The 19,492-nt window shown below is 40.0% G+C and overlaps 1 protein-coding gene across 2 annotated transcripts in view; it reads right to left on the bottom strand.

Moving 5' to 3' along the window:
* USP24 (ubiquitin specific peptidase 24) overlaps positions 1 to 19,492 on the bottom strand; it is a 66,884-nt gene that overhangs the window by 21,219 nt on the left and 26,173 nt on the right. The window contains exons 14-40 of one of the 2 annotated variants that reach the window (XM_062623099.1): positions 19,073 to 19,168; positions 18,810 to 18,971; positions 17,530 to 17,574; positions 16,862 to 16,969; positions 16,083 to 16,232; positions 15,253 to 15,384; positions 14,364 to 14,475; positions 14,034 to 14,110; positions 12,803 to 12,943; positions 12,601 to 12,654; positions 12,299 to 12,414; positions 11,604 to 11,670; positions 11,325 to 11,435; positions 10,823 to 10,921; positions 10,571 to 10,741; positions 9,865 to 9,950; positions 9,623 to 9,716; positions 9,212 to 9,367; positions 6,823 to 6,920; positions 5,356 to 5,451; positions 4,972 to 5,200; positions 3,947 to 4,106; positions 3,524 to 3,679; positions 2,925 to 2,995; positions 2,058 to 2,218; positions 827 to 888; positions 290 to 481 (exon numbers count right to left, since the gene is read on the bottom strand). In XM_062623099.1, coding sequence (XP_062479083.1) covers positions 290 to 481; positions 827 to 888; positions 2,058 to 2,218; positions 2,925 to 2,995; positions 3,524 to 3,679; positions 3,947 to 4,106; positions 4,972 to 5,200; positions 5,356 to 5,451; positions 6,823 to 6,920; positions 9,212 to 9,367; positions 9,623 to 9,716; positions 9,865 to 9,950; positions 10,571 to 10,741; positions 10,823 to 10,921; positions 11,325 to 11,435; positions 11,604 to 11,670; positions 12,299 to 12,414; positions 12,601 to 12,654; positions 12,803 to 12,943; positions 14,034 to 14,110; positions 14,364 to 14,475; positions 15,253 to 15,384; positions 16,083 to 16,232; positions 16,862 to 16,969; positions 17,530 to 17,574; positions 18,810 to 18,971; positions 19,073 to 19,168 — 3,202 coding nt within the window. The remainder of the gene's footprint in view (positions 1 to 289; positions 482 to 826; positions 889 to 2,057; positions 2,219 to 2,924; positions 2,996 to 3,523; positions 3,680 to 3,946; positions 4,107 to 4,971; positions 5,201 to 5,355; positions 5,452 to 6,822; positions 6,921 to 9,211; positions 9,368 to 9,622; positions 9,717 to 9,864; positions 9,951 to 10,570; positions 10,742 to 10,822; positions 10,922 to 11,324; positions 11,436 to 11,603; positions 11,671 to 12,298; positions 12,415 to 12,600; positions 12,655 to 12,802; positions 12,944 to 14,033; positions 14,111 to 14,363; positions 14,476 to 15,252; positions 15,385 to 16,082; positions 16,233 to 16,861; positions 16,970 to 17,529; positions 17,575 to 18,809; positions 18,972 to 19,072; positions 19,169 to 19,492) is intronic. The other variant, XM_062623100.1, reaches the window with a different exon arrangement.

Here is a 19,492-nt window from a genome sequence, read left to right on the forward strand (position 1 = left end):
AACACAGTAACCCACACATACTGTTAAATACTTGTATTATCACTGCAAATGTCAAAAGGTGTTCTGTAACAGCAAAATCACTTAATAGCACCGTATCAACAACAGAAAGATCCAAATATTTCATCAGATGTCAAAGGTACAAAAAAGGTACTGCCAAAACTACTCCTTAAAGCTCTGCATCATTTCTACTGACGTGTTACGTCTTCACACAACACTGTCTACTATAGTCATCAGTTAGTGCTGATGCAGAATTCACACTAGTCACTTTAGATTAAAAAGGAATACTTACCAACCATTTCCTTTTCTGCCCCACAGAGTGAAAGAAGAGTCTTGATGAGCCTCAAGTGTCCTGCTAACAGGATGTTATCAGCTTCACTGGTCTCACACTCAGCTGTGCGGTTGGGTTCGAAGTTGTCTAGCCAGGTGATCTCATCTTCTAACATGGCAGCTGGGCTTATCTTTAGCTGTTCCATTTCTGATGCTGCAAGAGGAAGAGAAAAGAAAAAATCAACAGCTCTTTAAATGCAGAATACAAAGAATTTCAAGCAGTTTGGTAATGGTCTCGTTTGCCCCACACTGTGTACAAAGTGTAACTTCCACAAAGGAACTCAGTTCACTTTCCAAAAGGACTGAGCTGCCTTGTTGTATCTCAATGCAAGAACAGTCCATGACAGGCATTAACACAGGGCACCCAGCACACTGGCAGGTCACATTGAGTTCGGGGTGTCGTTATCCCTCTGCAAAGGCAATTCTATATCTTGTCTACAGAAAGAAGACAAGTTTGGAAGCTGCCATTAGAATGACACGTGTGCCTGTATATACTTACATGTGAGGTCATCCAGTAACTGACATCTCAGGTCAAAATATTCTGTACACTGGGACAGAAGTCTGAAACAGGTACAAACAGAAGAAAGGCTTAATTTAAAAGTAGAAACTTCTTTCTAAGCAGTTGCCTTTAAGGCCTGTGTGCTCTGTCCATCTAATCCAGACTATCACAGCTATCTAGGCATGCTTCTGCATATGCTTTATGCTGCAGCTTTAAAACAGTTCCTTCCCAACAGCTACTTCTGAATGTGAAGAATAACATTTAATCCTGATTTCTTCCTTTACCTCTTAACAATTTTAGTTAATTATCTTATGATGATAAAACAGGTTTTAACTTCTCAGTTACTCCTCCATTCAGATTCCTTCAGAAACTGCTGTTTAAAATTACTGCTAAATTCCGCAACCTTTGGCTGGTCAGGGACAAGTTAACAGGACTGACACCTACAGGCTTTAAAGGTGCAATGGGTAACATAAAGAAGAAGAAAACAGGTGAAGTCATGAGTCCAGACACCACTGAAAATACCAGATCCTTTAGGACTGGTTTCTGATCTGGACCTATGAATATTATCAAATAAATTCAGTGTTACTGTCATACATCCCATTGCCACTATGTCTCAGGAAGGATGTAAGGGTGCTAGGGAGGGACTCTTCATTAGGGACTGTAGTGATAGGACAAGGGGTAATGGTTCAAAATTAAACAGGGGAAGTTTAGATTGGATATAAGGAGGAAATTCTTTCCTGTTAGGGTGGTGAGGCACTGGAATGGGTTGCCCAGGGAGGTTGTGAATGCTCCATCCCTGGCAGTGTTCAAGACCAGGCTGGACAGAGTCTTTGGTGACATGGTTTAGTGCGAGGTGTCCCTGCCCATGGCAGAGGGATTGGAACTAGATGATCTTAAGGTCCTTTCCAATCCTAACTATTCTATGACGCTATGATTCTACTCCAGCCAGGTTCTGACTGCCATGACCACACCTGAGAAAGAGCAGGCCAGTTTAATTTGGTAAGCCAAATAAGCTGAACTGTAAGAATTCATCAAGGAAGAGTTGTACCTTGAGAATTCATCTTTACTTCCCTTCAATTTACATTCTTCCAAAACTATGTGGGGTGTGAAGGGATGTCTACTTTCAGCAGACTTGCAAAACCTTAATCCCTTGTGCCTCAGAGTTCCCAGAGCATTCCTTACTTAAAAAGTTGACTGATTTGCTTCCTCAATAAACAAGCATTTGGCTTACCTCTGGTTGATTCCTCTCATGATGCTGGTTGGTGACCAAAGAGGCAGCTGGGCACCAAGAACAACACTCAGGAGAAACTGGTTTGGCTTTTGTACATCTGGGTGAGCTGATGTATCTGTCTGACTAAGGGTGTACAATTGGTCACAGGCAACACGACGAATCTGAAACAGTGTCAAACATCAGCAGCTGCTCAAAGGTTGCAAAAAATACACTTATGTTTTGGTAGAGACATTGAAAAGCTTGTGTAAACCAGACTATGAGCTTTGCAGCCAGGGCTTCTCTATAGGGATTTAGGAACCTCCTTTCATCCCTGAGCTAAAAGCTCTGATGCTTTATTAAACACAGATGATAAATTCCGATAAGGACAAAAAGATGCAAAGACTTCATGTAAAATAGATGAGATCCAATGAAATAAAGTAAGCATGACTTGAAATCTCTAGATTTTAAAACATTCAGAATAATCTTACATCAGAAAGAATGAATTTTAAGAGGGTTCCAGCATTTGGAAGAACTTTTCAGAAGTTTAGAGAAGTCCATTAAAACATACCCAAATCTACTGGGATGAAAAGTTACTTGGAACTTTTCCTAAAGTTTTACAGAATTTGCCTTACTAAATTGAGAGTATTTTTAAGACAGCACAGTCCTGGGTACCCCATAGATTAAACAAGCCTAAGGAATGTAGTACTTCAGCATTTTCTATCAACACATCACTAGATACTGAAAATACTAACAGTTATACAAAGCTTATTCATTCAAATACAGAAACCTTTGCCAGTGCCTGTTATGAACAATTTCATCTTCAGGCCACACTAAATGATCAAAGTTTAAACATTTCAGAAGCGTAACAAGAAGCTTTCAGACCCTCACCTCAGCACTTGGTGATCCCAGCAGTATGTCAATGATGAAATCAGCAACACAAGGCAAATTGTAAAAAGATCCTGGAACAGAAAAAAATTAAATAACTTAAAATATTTAAATAATTAAAAATAAGCCAGATACAGTCTTACATTAATACACTATGGCACCCAGAGGACATCACCCCCATTGACACTGAAAAGCAGTAATGGCTATTTGGGTATTTCCCCATCTCTTCCCTCTGGCACCATGTTAGAACAGCACTTTCCTTCACCTTTCACCACCACCAGTATCTACAATTCCTGTCCACAAAGGTTCAAGTACTAAGCATTAGCTATGCAAACAGCAGCAATTACATACTTCAAAGCCAGTGCAAATATTTACATACTGGCAGTTAAGTCAGCTTTCCCAAAACATGCTTTGCTCTATGCCACTTATCCTTCAGTCCTGTAAAGAAATTCCTGTGTTTTTTAATGAGGTTTTGTGTTTTTAACCTGTCTCAGCTTACAAAGCCAGAAGTTTCTCATGATTTTTTTGTACTTGTCTGTCTTCAAAAGCCTCCCCCCTTGACTTATATTCCAAATAGCGAGTAATCCAATTCTATTTCATACCTAGCTGCTGACTGCGTAGCTGAAGGCAGGTTACTAAGAGGGACAAGGCTTCTCCAGCAATCAGTGCATCTTTGGTGGATACGGACTGCTGTCGCACACAGATACCAGCATGCAGTGCAGTCGGCTCTCCTTCACTTCCTGAACTGCAATTACTTCCTGCATTAAGAGATGAATAAGTGCTGTATTCCATTACATTCTTCAGATGTTCTCAGCTTCTGGTCAGTTCTCTGCAATTTCAAAAACTCCTCCAAATGCAGTATGAATGTACAGCATTTTGTTCAGATTTGTGTTATTCAACCATATAATACCCTGAATCGGAAGGGACCCAAGAGAATCACCAAGTCCAACTCCAACAAATTCAGCTTCAATTAAACATAAGCCAAATGCTCTCTTTAGGTTGGTTTAGAGACACAGTTAACTTACCTGAGCTGCTAAGTCTATTTCGAATCCCAGCCGGAAATAAACTGTTGCTCTCTTTTATTGGCTGACTACTACCCACAAGATCCAGTCGTCCTGCAGCTGCAGCCCAAGAGAGCCTCATGAAGCAAGCCACTGTGGAAGTGAAATCGTTCACCTCCATAGTCTGAAGGAACAAGAAACAGCAGTTATTTCTACAATCAATATTCAATAGCCTTTATGAATCACAAGGATAAGAGGAATGTATCTTCTGAATCATGTCAAATTTGGATTTGTTTTCCTCCCTCTTTTCTAAGCAGGCTCAAGGACACAAGAGTCTTTTTGTTTGCAAGGAGAGATTAGTATTGCTGCCTTAATAGGAAGTTGTTAAAGTTATTCACTAGGGTAGGTATCCTTTTCACCTATCTGGAGTTAGGCATGCTGATTTCAATCACATAGATCCATCTGGGAACAATCACATAGATTCATCTGGGAAGCGCTGCCCAAGAACCTAACATAGCATGTTCTTTACATGAACTATGAGTTTCTATACATGCCTATAAAGGAGAAAATAGCATTTTCCTAAGGTATTGAAAGTAAGAATTTCATTTCTCCCCCGGGGTACCATCAAGCTCATTAAAAATTAACTTTGTTATTCAAAACAAAAAACTTGCCCGAAATTTGGAATTCAAAGAAACATGGACTATAAACCACAAATTCAAACAGGAACTTTCTTCCTATTCACAGAAAATTACTAAGACCTTAGAGTTAAGCATGACTAAAAATAAATCACAAGTAAGATTTATGTGTAGATCCACTTCTGGGGTATTGCTTCCCTTTGTACTGCCAAAATGATTCCTGATTCCTATGTTAAATTCTGGATCCAGGACTGGGGTAAGAGACTGATAGTCAGGATTTTCAGAAGGTTTTAAATGGAGCCTGGGAAAGAACCTGTGTAAAAGGTGGAGTTTTGATGAAAAATCCAAGAGTTATAGAGCTGTCACTGGAGATGACACTGCTACATGACCATAAATCATCAAACACTTCCTTACTTGTATGGCAACTCTTGCTGCTGGTATGATTTCTTCTACCCTAATGGAGGATCTATCAGACACAGAGAGCTGTCGGTAGGATGACTTCTCAGGTGTTCCACAAATGGACATCTGCCTACTTGCTTGTCGGCTGACATTACGGAAGGGGCGTGAGGACAATGCTTCTACCCCATCTTTAATGAAATCCTCATCCAGTAAGGTAGGCATTGTCTGGCCAACAAGCAAGAACCTACATTCACAGAGCAAAAACGTCAGGCTTGTTTTGGAATGTCCACAGCAAGTGAATGAAACAGAACTCAAAGTACCAATTAATCTTAAATATTACAAGCTGCACTTTAAAAGCCAAGAAAGCAGCACTTTCGCTAATGAAAAGCAATTACATACCTTGCAAGTTGCAGGCAGATGGAATAGACTCCCTGTCTTGTTTCATAGTCTACTTCTGATGGGATGGAATCTCTCTGCATCACATTCACCACCAAACTTAAAAACAAATCAATAAAACAGACTCCATTTAGAAGTATTTTACATTAGGAGAGAGCTGCAATTAATTTCTCTCTGCCCTCCCCTCCTCCTATTCAGTCAGCTGGGTGCCAGTCAGAACTTCCAATTAGGCATCTTTGGAGGCTAACATCCCCATTTTCCCCTCTTACATAGAATCATAGAATAGTTAGGGTTGGAAAGGACCTTAAGATCATCCAGTTCCAACCCCCCTTGCCATGGGCAGGGACACCTCACACTAAACCATGTCACCCAAGGCTCTGGCCAACCTGGCCTTGAACACCGCCAGGGATGGAGCATTCACAGCTTCCTTGGGCAATCCATTCCAGTGCCTCACCAACCTCACAGTAAAGAGCTTCATCCTTATATCCAATCTAAACTTCCCCCGTTTAAATTTTAACCCATTACCCCTTGTCCTGTCACTACAGTCACTAATGAAGAGTCCCTCCCCAGCATCCCTGTAGCCCCCCTTCAGATACTGGAAGGCTGCTCTGAGGTCTCCACGCAGCCTTCTCTTCTCCAGGCTGAACAGCCCCAACTTTCTCAGCCTGTCTTCATACAGGAGGTGCTCCAGTCCCCTGATCATCCTCGTGGCCCTTCTCTGGACTTGTTCCAACAGTTCCGTGTCATTTTTATGTTGAGGACACCAGAACTGCACACAATGCTCCAGGTGAGGTCTCACAAGAGCAGAGTAGAGGGGCAGGATCACCTCCTTCAACCTGCTGGTCATGCTCCTTTTGATGCAGCCCAGGATACGGTTGGCTTTCTGGGCTGCAAGCGTCTATCTACAGATAGAAGCTTTTTGTTCCTGCTGGAAAAAGCTTCAGGATCTATGGGATGCCAGGAAGGAAAGCAACAAACACCTGATAAATCTGACATAAGCGCAAGCAGTACTGTAGGTATTCCAAACCACTCACAGTGTGCCTCAACTGTTATCTGAAGGGTCTGAATTTTGAAGACTGTAAAATTTAATCTGGTTCCTACTGCAGTGTCTATGCTTTGACCGCTTAAAATGTCCACTAGGATCTCTGCAGGTCATAGTACAATGTACACACTTGCAAAGTTGAACCGAAGCACTTAAATGCTAACTGTCCAAACATCAACTACTTTATTAAAAGCTACACTTCACAAGCTTACCTGTGAAGCCTAACTTTATTCTGGGGTTTAACAACATGTACTATGCAGTAGCTTTACAGACACTGAATAATGAAAACTATCAGCTTTGGGTGAATTTCTTTTTCTCTGAAGAAGCCTACAGGCATACTCGTGTGCTACAGTGTGGAAAGCAGAAACCACATGGAACTGGTAACTAAATGAAGTGTCAGAAATTGAGTCAAGATTTTGCCATCTAACCTCAACCCTCCTGCTCTGAGGAAGTTTTCACAGAAAGACTTGGCACAGTTTCTTGCCATTTCATCATCTGCAGTTGGCATCAGCTTGGAGCTCAGTACCTAGAATAAATGAATAAATAAGCATACATACACTCCCCCCCTTCAGTATTCTTAATCTGCTGAAGGTTAAAAGCGTAACAGGAAAAAATCCACTACAAATGAAGCGATTAACAATGCACTTATGTGAAGCTGTAGTCAGTAAAGAGAAATCACATTGAAATATTCAGGAGAACTATGACTATTACAGATATTTACTCTGTATCAAATGGCACTGTTTTTCTCCTTGCAGTTTACTCATTAAGGGAAAGCATGAAGTGCATAATCTAGTCCATGAAACACCTTCAGTCTCAGTCAGGCCTGAAGCTCCTTAGGAGCCCAAATGCTTCCTAGGCTTTCACTTGACAGTACCCCACAGAACACCCTACAGATGGCTTACTCAGTGCTCTGAAAACTGCTCTTACTGTTTGTTTTTTCTTTGGTAAAACATGGTTCAGGTATTCTATGGACCTTATCACCACTGTATCATCCCTCCTCGTTTAAGTTAGCACTAAACTTCACACAATGCAATTACATGCAGAAACATGGCCATAAGGAAGTCTGTGGTCTCTGTGGGCCACATTTCATGTACAATTATTATCAGTTTCACTTCATTTTACATCAAAACCCCTTAAAACATTACCCAAACAACTCCTCAGTCCCTCCCAAACCCCCAGAAGATCCCCAGAACTTAGTTACTTTCTTGAGAACTCTTTGGCATGTACAGCCAACAGTGCTGCATGTAGGAAAACAAAACACATCTTTTCCAGGTTCACAGGTCAGAAGAATGGCTTACAGAGTTCCACACACGAAATCTTATCACAGCACTGTATGCTGCAACCCTGAACATCTGCACCATTTAATTTTCATCTCTTTCATGTGCTCTGCAAATTTCCTGTGCACACTTTTTCAGAGAGCAGTTCAAACTGGTTCCCATATTTCCAATAGATCACCAGCAGAGGGGATAAGAAAAGCACATCCTCCTTTTCCTCACAGGAATCATCTTCCAATTGGCTTAAACGGACTTGATGGATGAATAAGTCCACTCCTATGATCTGCACACCTAATCCAATTTTCTACTTCTCATCCTTTGCCAGAAAAGCAATTTATTACTTGCTTTTATTATTTGCTCTGGCATAGCAGCAGCAGATAACCGCCTCGTCACACTATAATATAACCTGCCAGTTCAACAAGATACCCTTGCTGTGACATGCTAAACCATTTGCTTTCAGTTGCAGGACTTGCCAATATATTTCAAAGGCATCATCAAGTATCTTTTTTTCCAGCTGCACAGCAAAAGGGGAATCCTAATGCTGCAGTGTGATGACAGAGTAGGAAGATGAAGACCTAACATTAGCTTGCAGAGAACCAAAGGAAAGCAACTACAAGAGAATCCCTACAACAACCTTGGCACACACCAGGAATGAAAGAGAATAACTTTGTCCATTGTTTTTGAAGCTGCTGGCAACTGGCCCTCCAACTTCAAGTTGTTCAAACCCTGTTTGTTATGGGTCCTTATAAACAGTGGGACCTTTGAGTAGAGCTACAAACTGTCCAGCTTCCTAGAGTGTGCACACTACACTGCTATAACACCACCAGCTGAACTCTCATACACTTTAAAAACCATGCACTGAACCGCTGGAAAGAGCCTTTTAACAGGGTCCAATCCAGTGTTTTGGCTGAAGAACTTACTCAGGAGAATACTTAATGTTAAAAAATAGCATGTATTCCACTCACTTTACAGGCACAGCTAGAACAGGCCAGAAGTTTCTGGGTAAAAGCCCTGCACATCTGGATACTGAAAATTCTTCAGAGTTAAATGCTTCTCAAAAATACTCCTCCTGAGTCTCTACAGATTATGATAGACTTGTATGGAAAGCAAGTTAGCGTTCTTTTTCTTTCAAATTAAATCAAGCAAAATCAATTAAATTAAGCAGCTCCCATTAATTTTTAAAACACACAGCTTTTTTTTTAATATATACTAAAAATCCCATATCCAGAGTTTCTGGAGATTCAAGCAGGGATTTTACCTAAACTGTAAAGACTTTGATGCTTCTTTGCTCCTCTCCACTTACTTTAGAACACTCCTTCCACAAGAAGAGGGGCCTGGCTTCACAGTAAAGTCTCTAAAGGGAAATTCCTTACCTCTTTCTTTGGTGCAGAACTTGTCACATACATAGAAGCAGACTATGACATGACATTTGCACATTCTGCACAATGACCTTGGTTGGCAGACTCCTGCACAAGAAACTTAGAACTGCTTCAATTTTAGTGCTCAGAAACACAAGGAGAAAGAAATAGATTTGTTTTCTTACCTCTAAATTATAGAGCACTCTGAAGGTGGACATGCCTGGAGCAAAAGATCTGAAAAGACTTTCTAGTATTGAACTAGCACTGGGCTGATGTTGGTGTTTTGAAGACAAGGATGGTGATTTTGAAGACTGAGAACTTGATTCTGATAGGAGTGTTTTCTAGGAGGAAAGAGCCACAGAAGAGGTATTTTGAGATACTGCGTTTTGTTGTAACTGGCAATACATTTCCTATGATCTCTGTAATAACACTGTTGCCTCCAACTGCTTGGAAATAAATCAATAATCCTTAACATGAGCATTATTTTACAGCAGAGTTTCAAACCCTTCACAGATTATAATCTGACAGGGAATTTAAGAGACCTGGTGGCAAATTCCTTTTTAAATCACCACGATCAATTATTGTTTAATCCATACCTTCCTTCCCAGGGAATCAAGCTGATCAAGAGCCTCCTGAATAGCTGGGTCAGTGGGAATCAAGAGCAGGAGTTTCCTCACTCGTAATGTTATCCTGAAAAGTTATCAGAAGTTACTTGTGCAAAACAGGGCTCAGCCACACTGTGGCCTGGTGGATGCCTACACACTGCAAAGTAAGTAGCTATTACAACTTTGCAGCGTGAGCATTGCTTCAATATTTAATAAGCATTTAGTTTGCTTACCTTGGCTCTTCTAGATTGGCAAGCTGGTAAAGCATGTCAAACACATTACACACGAGAGCCATGACTACTCCAGGGAGGGATTTCTCCTGAGAATTAAGAAGAAATACAAAGGTTTTTTTCTCTCCACTCTCTTGCAAGTAATTTTAAGAGAGCTCTTCACTCAAGCAATTAACCCAGACGCCAACCTGGCCTTTAGAAATCCCAGCTGCTTTCTAGACTGAGAAACATTTCATTTTTACATTACCCCATTTCCCTTCTAACAACCAATTCCTAAGTCAGCTATTAGGGTTGACATACAAAGCAGACCAGGAATGGTCCAAACATGCTAGTTGATCCTTCTTAGTTTAATTTCATAGTGCAGCTTTATCAATAGTGGAAATCTCTCCCCTAGACAAATATACAATCTCAAAGTTCAATCATACGGGTCTTGACTGTTTAAAAGACCCTGCAGAAATTAACAACACCAAACAGGCTACAAAAGGTGAGAAAATACATTACAAAATCCAATCTGCATGCACAAGGCAAATGTGTATTTCAATGCTTTGTTTCAATTGCAGTTTGAAGGCAAAACCAGACTACTGAGGACTGGGTACTGAAGCTGATACGAACAGCTAAGTCTCTAAGTCTTCCACCCTAGCTGTGTCTTCCCCAGCTACCCTCCCTTCGGGAAAAATGCGAGGGAAGGTTTCAGGCTATTACACTGTACCTGTTCCATTGCATAGGATGAACTAAACACACTGCTGGTATTGCTGGAACTGGCTGAGGAATCTGCAGAGCTCCCTGATGGAGTCCCGCTTCCTGACGTTTTTACTGTAAGGACTTGCTCATCAGAGAAGCCCAGTTGGTGGAGTAGTTTCTGATCTTTGTTTACAGTTAGCTGCAAGAAAACATTTATCATTTAGTTCTGGAAAAGAAACTCAATTTCATAAAGAATGAGAATTGTTTGTAGTTAACATACCAGGCTGTCATTGGCAAATATCTGTATATTATCCACAGGCGAATTCAACATCTTTGCTATCTTCCACCTGACGCTCCCTACAGTTTCATTGCTATGTGCCTGGAAAATGAAACAGCACTAGCTCAGGAAGTCTGCTCAAGCACTAAATTCCAAGAGAAAAAAAAATCTTCCACTAAAGTCTTCCTGCTCCTCTGCATAGGGTGGTAAAGGTACTGTCCACAACAGAGGCTGACAGGGTAGGACAGCAGTAGAAGTGCCCATCACTGACAGCAAGCAAACAAACTCTTTTTCCCAACCCAACGTGATGATTAAAATACATACAGTCTACAGACACTTCTGTTACAGTAGCATTATACAGACTTTTAACATTTTCAAAGAGTTTTCAAGATGATCAAGTCCCTCAAACCAGCTTACTCTGCTTAATCCAGGCACTCAAAACCCCAAGAGTAGCTACACGATTCACACTGCACACGTAACACACATGTAACCTGTGCACACATACCTCTATGGTGAAGGTATCTTTGGTAGACTCATACGTAACATTAAGTGTTAAAAGATGTCCATGGAAAGAAGCACCATGAGGTAGAATAGTTCGGGGAACAGAGTAAAGGTCCTACAGGAAGAAAAGGTTGACAATAAATATCACCCTTGAAAACAAAGACATTTCTGTGATGGTATGTAGCAAAGTTACCAGAGATGCATAGGCTTAAGTAACTTTTATTGTTTTTAATGCTAGAAATTATGTTTTTAGCCTTGCCTAGTAAAAAATGCTGTATCTTACCTCTATTGTTATCACATAACGCTCTGCCAGCAGCAGCAGCCTCTCAATTATTACAAGTTTAGTTGACCTAGAGACAAACATTGAAAACAAGCATAACCTGTCTCAGAAATTCATTTTCAGCACCACAGATAACTACCATGAACTAGCTCTTTCCAAATATAACTCCTGAAAATTGGAGTTAATTCAGTTGAAACTAAGAAAACAGGCCAAGAAGCTGGTGTTATCCTGGCTTGAAATGTAGCCAGCTTCAGAAGAAGCTTTGTATTTCTTAAGGTCCCACCCTGTGCTCATCTACTTAAGCTACACACATTTAGGTATTCATTAGAGCTAGAGGAGGAAAACCCATCCTTTTATTTCCCACTTAAAACAACCCAAATAAAACCAAACCCTTCTGCCCCAGAAATACTATATGACTAATAGGCTGGTTGGTAATAGTTTATGAGGGGTTTTGTGGTTTGGGTTTTGGCAGATTGAAGGGGGAAGTGTTGGCTTTTTTTTTATTATTTCTGTTAAAAACTGTTTTTTCAAAGTCTCTTTGGAACTTAAACTGCACTATAAATGGAATATTCAGCTGAGAAACCACCAGAATATACAACCACCAATACTGAGACTTTTAATTAGTGCTCAAAATCATGTGGGAAGCAGCTGGAAGCAAATGTCTACTGCTGTATTTATTCTTTTAAAGGCACACCTACCTGTAAGGAGACTGAACTGATGTTGCTACCGTAGGCATAGCAGTTGCTGTAAGCATTTTTGTAGCTCTTGTAACAGCATGTGTTAACGTTGGACCTCCAAGTGCAGAGCTGGCTGCCTAGAATACAAAGCAGAGTGTAAATGCTGGTTTACATGGACGATAAGCATGTCCTGCAGAGCTAAGAGAACAAGAAGTATCTGCAGAAATAATGTTTTTGTTTAAGTAGTTATCATAGTCAATTACTCTAAAACACAAAATTGAAAAAGGATGCAGGTACAAGAGCAATTAAAATGTGTCCTTTACCTCTAATCGTGTGTAGCAATCAGCAATGAATTTCTTGTGCAGTGATACTGAATCCTAAAGAGAAAACATACAAATGAATTAGATGTTAAAACCAAGATCATGGGAATTAAACAGACAGAATCCAACAAATCACACACTTTAGCATGCAGAGTATCAAGACTCTATGAACATCAAAGCACTTTCTGTACAAATACATGCCTACCTTTTTCAATCTAGGAGTTAGATTGATATAGCTGTAATTTATTATCAATTGAATAGCTTCATTGGCAATTTCTTCATCAGGTGACTCCATTGCAATTTTCCAAATGAAATCCATTCCTATTAATTCCAGTTTTTCCACACTCTATGCAAAGAACAACAATAAAACACAAGTGGATTTCTCACACAACGGTGAGTTGAACCACAGGAACAAAACAAGTCTTCCATCTGTCAGAAAAGCATCTTTTGACTGAATCTTTAGAATCTTCTTTTCCAACATGCTGCCAAGCTCTGGCACAGTGTGAAGGGAAATCAATAGCTGCATATTTGTATACTTACACTAGAAAAAAAATCGTTTGATTGCAGGTGGATAAACAAGTTCCAAAGACTACTCTGTCAAGCCAACTAAAAAATAAAAGACCTCAAACGCATGCAGAAATTTAATTGGGAATGGAATTTGTTTCACAAAGGTCAACATGGTAACTAACCACATAATAAACCATCACAAAACCTACTATGATACTTGGCAAAAAATTATGCATTTCAGGTTAGGTTTCTGTGATAAAGATCTAAAATGCTATGGAAAACTACTTAACATCCAACCATTAATTTAATGGAAACATTTAAAGATTGTAGAGTTAAAAATTACTGTAGGTCAGAATTTGAATATGATAGATAGTTGGATATAAGGTTGCCCAGAAAAGTGGTATATATTCCATCCCTGGCAGTGTTCAAGGCCAGGCTGGACAGAGCCTTGGGCAACATGGTCTAGGGTGAGATGTCCCTGCCCATGGCAGGGGGTTGGAACTAGATAAAGTCCTTTCCAACCCAAACCATTCCATGATTCTAAGCCTAAATCTCTTGTAAAGAAGAAAAATAATAATGAAAAAGACTAAATAAAGGAGAGAAAGGAATATTTCCCTACTAGGGACAAGTAAAAAAATGTGTATTAGAATTCCTGATTATTAATATAAAGGTATTAATATCCACCCATTCCTCCTGCAAAGTTTTAGAAGCTACACACCAGCTTCCAGCTATCAATTGCTGAATTTTAACTGTCATCATTGTGGAATTTAAAGCTTCAGAATTTCACAGTGTCAATACTAGAATGATGACCTGAACACTAATACAAACATGACCATGTCAAACAGCTGCTAAAGAATCTTTGTCTCACTTCCTCCCATCCCCAAGATGCCCCAGGTAGCATACAAGAACGAACTTGCCAGAACACTCACCAACTGAGTTCCTTGCCTCTTCAGTCGATGGTCACACAGGTTCACATTTTCAAAGAAAGTCTTAAATAAACTAAAACCTGAAAGTGAAAAAAGGTGAAAGGTTTTTATTCAGGTCAGGCTCAGCTCCTATGCTTTTCTGAAAAAAACAAAGCTATCAAATACAGGAGATGACCTTTTCCCCTGCAGCCATTAGAACTCAAAATGAGAGAAAAAGGCCCCTTTTTTATTCTGAATTACAGAACTGGTTATGTATTTAACGTAAAGGATCAGAAAGCAAATTTGTGATATGTATTTCAAAACCGAATCTGTTGACAGAAGCCATTTTCTTACCATTCATAGTAATTTCATACGACTCCAGTTTAAGAATTTTCTCTTTGAAGAGCTGTTGCTGTACATCACTCTCTAGATCATGCTGTCCTTTTGTAAACCACTCAAAGCACATCTGTGAAAGAAAGGCGGATGTATTTTTACCCCATTGTCATGGCAAGTACTTTAGCTCTGTACAGCATTGGCAAACTGTACCAGCTATTACAGTAACTTATCTTACAGAAATTTTATCCAGAGCAAGAGGTTCAAAATCTAATCTCTCAGTAACCTCACGTTACACAGGCTGTATTGAAGTGTTAGGGTACTTCACAGAATGGTTTGGGGCAGAAAGGACCTTAAGATCGTCCAGTTCCAACCCCCCTGCCATGGGCAGGCACACCTCACACTAAACCATGTCACCCAAGGCTCTGTCCAACCTGGCCTCAAACACTGCCAGGGATGGAGCATTCACAGCTTCCTTGGGCAACCCATTCCAGTGCCTCACCACCGTTACAGACTTCTTCCTTATACCTAACCTGAACTTCCCCTGTTAAAGTTTGAACCCATTACCTCTTGTCCTATCACTACAATCATAGTCATCTTTCACCCAAACAATGCTGAATATCTCTTAGGATTGCAAAATTACACATACCCCTTTTCAAATCAGTATCCATAAACCTGCAACTAGTCTCCTGGCCAGCGTTCCTCCCTCAGTCAAACTGAATGTTAAAAAAGCATTCTAGTCATAGGTGAACATGTAACAGTGGCTCCATTAGCTTTCATAAAGAATATAAAATGCATTATTAGTGCTTACTGCTTATGTCTGGCATGTCTCAACAAACACACGTGTTACTCCTGACCCATTAAGATCCAGTCTGCAACCACAGATACCAACTTCTCAAGTATTTCTTACCTCTCGATCTAACTCACAAACATCCTGGCCAGTTACAAGGCACTCCCAGATCTCCCTGGCACGATTCCAGCCCAAGTAAAGGGTGGCTTCTTGCAGAAAAAATGCCAAAAATTTTAGATGTGCTTCCAAATACTGAGGAAGAAGAAACAAAAACTCAAGCTTAAGACTTTTTTTCCCCTGAAACAAGAACTCTGAGCATTCTCTTTAGCAAACTTAGCTGTCAAACAACAGTACGCTTTGCAAAGCCTGGAAAACAGAAATTGCTGCTGCAGCTTTATTTCTGTTTTATACAATTTTAAGCATTACTTCTTTTTTATTACCTTTCTAAAAAGGGGCATAAATCCCCTTGGATTTGCTATTAATTTCCTGATATTGACGTTATTTGATACTAGTTACTAAATCACAGCTAACAACAAGCTAGTATCATGTGGCTTCCATTTCCTAACTAACAAATCTGTTTCAAGAGCTTCACACCAAATTCAAGGGTATAGTCTCTAGAAGGGTAGTTGAACTAGAAAGTGGAAGCTGCACAAGCTTGGAGACAGAAAGTCCTGGGGTGAGGAGATCCAGCTCTTGACCAGTTAAAGACTTTGCTAAGAAATTTGGACTGTCATGTTTGCCCACCCTTGTTCTATAATATAACAAGGTTACATCAAGCCCCAATAATAAGTATCAGAACTGTAACTAAAAACCAGTGTAATTACTCAGAGATAACATATATACCAGTGAATTCCAAAATGAAACATCACCTAATCTTACACAACTTGGTCAGTGACAGACTGCATCATGGTTTCAAAATATAAGGAAGTAAGAAACCCAGGGTTCAGTACCTCCCGGTAAGTGTATCGACCATCCACTAACGTTGCTCCAACAAGCCCTCCCGGACCTGCCACAGATGCAGCCAAACGGTGGCATGATATTAAGCTTCCTGTCACCAGCTTCACTATTTCAAAGTTTTTCTTTAAATCTTGAATAATGCTCTTGGCAAAAAAAAGAAAAAAAACCACAAATCAAAACATAACATTGAGAGGTTTTAAAGAAAATAGGTAAACAGGCACATGTCTTATTGGAAGGAATAATGTTCCCCCCCTCACCAGTCAGCTGTATCCCATCCAAGCATCCAAAGCCCCCTTACATTAGTGTTTTCAGGATGTGCTGAAACACATGTGCTGCAGATGGCAAACAAAGTCCCACTCCTCTGCTCAGCCACTGTGTAGCACATGTGACTTGCTGGTACTTTAGTCCCTTTTCTAATAGTCAATGTCAATTCAATTACAAAGCAGCTGGTCTAAACATTAGCCACTGTTCATTTCTTAACAGCATGTTAATTATTCTACAGGAAGCTGAGAATACAATGAATTAGTCCTGACGCAGCAAACAGATTTATACATATGCATACATTCACAAACAAATGGATGGCACACCATAGGGCATCTCTACTCGAACAGTTTATGCTACATCACTAAACTCTACTTATCAAAGTATGTTTTAACCTGTTGATTTTTCTCCCCCTTCCCTCATTTCTAAATTCCACTTCCACATTCTACAGAAGCAAAGCCACACAGACATAACAAAGGCTTCAAAAATCATCTCAGCATCATATTCTTACCTTGTCTTGCTTTTGGTAAGTTTGCTTAATAAATGAACGTGTGATTTCATGGAGCTGACGTAATGCTGGCACCACCCACACAAACTGAGGATTATTGTGCTGGGATGACTAATAGTAGGAAAGGTAAAAACAATTACACATGTGTACATGCTCAACAACAGTAACCTTCCTCTTAAGACTCCTAGAAGCCTAATGATGTCTATTAATACTACTGTTTCAAAACAACATCTACCAGCTCTGAAAGCTTCAGTTACTTTTTCCTGGTCCCTTTCCGAACACACTCAAGGTGCCCTTCTTCATTTTCTACAAGAAATCCTTTGACACATATATGCCATTTTGCTGTCCTTATTATTAAGCCCAAAGTACCACCTCCTTGCTAGGGAACATGCAAATTAAGCAGACAAAAAATTGCACCAGGGAGAGATAACCACCACCTTCCTTAATTACAGGAGATGAAGCAGGCCTGTTAGGGCATAGAAGGGTAAATCCAGTCAAATGATGTTACTTATTGCTAAAACAAGGACAACAGAAAAAACAATCTGAAATACTACTGAGGGTTGAGAGACAAGAAGAAACTTCTGATTGGTGCTGCAAGGAGCCTCTGATAGGAAGCAAAGGATACTTAAGCTGCATTTTGAAAGAGATCCTGCAAAGAATTACCCTCCTACCTCATTGTTAGAACTGCTCATCACTTTTCTGGGAGGCTTCATTTTCTGTAAAGTTTGACCACACAAACCAGTACTGAGGTTGCTTATTCAGAGAAGTGATGTCTGGTTTAAATACTGACAACAACCACTACCACCTACACACTCGGGGAGATTAAAGTAACCTGCCCATAGCAGAGAGGTCTCTACTGAAGACTCCCTCATGTATTTGAGAATGCTGACTTAATATTACATTCCCTCCCAGTTTATGCCTTCATTTCCCCTAATAAAGGGCAATAAAAAAAAAAGGATGTAGTTTTAGAAGTCTTCTGTATGGTTACCCCAATCCCTTCTAGCTTACAATTACAGCTTACCCTTAGTGTTTCCCACCACAGCACCTCTATAAAGGCCCTTGCCAGAATGTAATTAAAAAGAATGCAAGAATAGGAAAGCACAAGAGAAGATCCAAAACAAAAAACTGCAAGTTTCACAGACATTGAGAACCCAAAGTTCAAAATCCATATTCATAAGCACAAACACACAAAAAACTGTGATCAATATCAAGAAGCAACAAACTTTGCTTCCGGAACAACCAAAATCCTCTACATACGCTGCAACACAGACAAAACCTGATTTATCATGGTGAAAAAAATGATGAAAAAAGAACAAGCCTTTTTCTTTATTTACAGTAGTCTTCAGACTAAAAAAAGACAGGAGTGCATTCCTGCAGACCTCAAGAAAAACTGCCTGCAGTGCAGGAGAGAATATATGCAGCCTTTTAAGCCATGCACATCTCTGCTGCTGCTGCCAGGAAATATCTTAGCACAGGTAGCTGCGGGAATGGCTTCTTTATGTTAGCTGAAAAGAGTTTAAGTATTTTATTAAAGTATTTATTAAAATACAAAACTCTTAGGATTTAAGTATCAATTTGTATTTTGAGACTTAATGGTCATGCCAGAACACATGCTCAAAGAGAACTAATCTAGGTTTTCACATGAAAGGGACAGTTAAAATACTGACATACCTTTAGAGTGGTTCCATTTGCAAATTCTAACCTTGGGCCCATCCTGGTAGTTTCCCATAAACTGATCACTCCTTGTGCTGAAAATTTGCTTAAAACAAAGGCAAGAGACTTACTTTGAGTCTCATGGTCAACAAACGGGCTCACACAAAGCCTACCCCTCTTGTGGACTCCCCAAGGTAAGAACTTACAGATGGGACACGCAATTTGAGCATCTTGAAAGGAAGGGCAACATCAAGACTAGGTAACATTTCAGTTTGGAAAAGATAAATAATAAACCAACCCTCTTAATATCCTCTATGCATTTGATGATGTAGCTTCTTTTGATTGCCTCTTTCACTGCGTAAGCATCACTGAGGATTGTCAGATGTTCCTCCAAAGCTTGCTGAATAAGACTACATGGTAATGTTGGAAGATGAGCCAGCTCCCAAAGCACCTCCAGCACCTAGAGGAAGAAGTGCAAGCCTAGTCAGGACCTAGGAAGTACAGAGTCCACCAACCTGATGTTTAATAAAGAAAAACCCCAAACAAAGAACATTCACATGCCTTTCCAGTGGTCGTCTCCACCCGTGCTTCTCGACCGATGCGTCCTATCAGGCTCAACAGCTTCTGCCGCACTCTATCACTCTCTGTTTCCCAGCTCTGTATAGCAAAGAAATAATATCCACTATTAAAGCAGCAAGCACTGTTTGTGTGCTGTCTCACAAAAAGGATAATTTGCAGGAAAACCAAAAGACAACCAAGAATGTTTCCACCAGGCATATTTCCTTAGTTTTGTTACTGGGCGCTACAGTATTTATTTGCCCAATGATTTCTTTTTTCAAATATAAACTATGTGAGATTAAATATAATAATAAAACCTCACTTTAAATACCTTAGCACTGCCTATATGTGTCCTGGTTTTGGCTGGGACAGAGTTAATTTTCTTCCTAGTAGCTGTGTTTTGGCTTCAGTTTGAGAACAAAG

This window comes from Pezoporus occidentalis, unplaced genomic scaffold (assembly GCF_034315485.1).
Source record: "Pezoporus occidentalis ecotype Australia unplaced genomic scaffold, CSIRO_AGI_Poc_V1 ctg25, whole genome shotgun sequence".
In the NCBI taxonomy this organism is placed as follows: domain Eukaryota; kingdom Metazoa; phylum Chordata; class Aves; order Psittaciformes; family Psittacidae; genus Pezoporus; species Pezoporus occidentalis.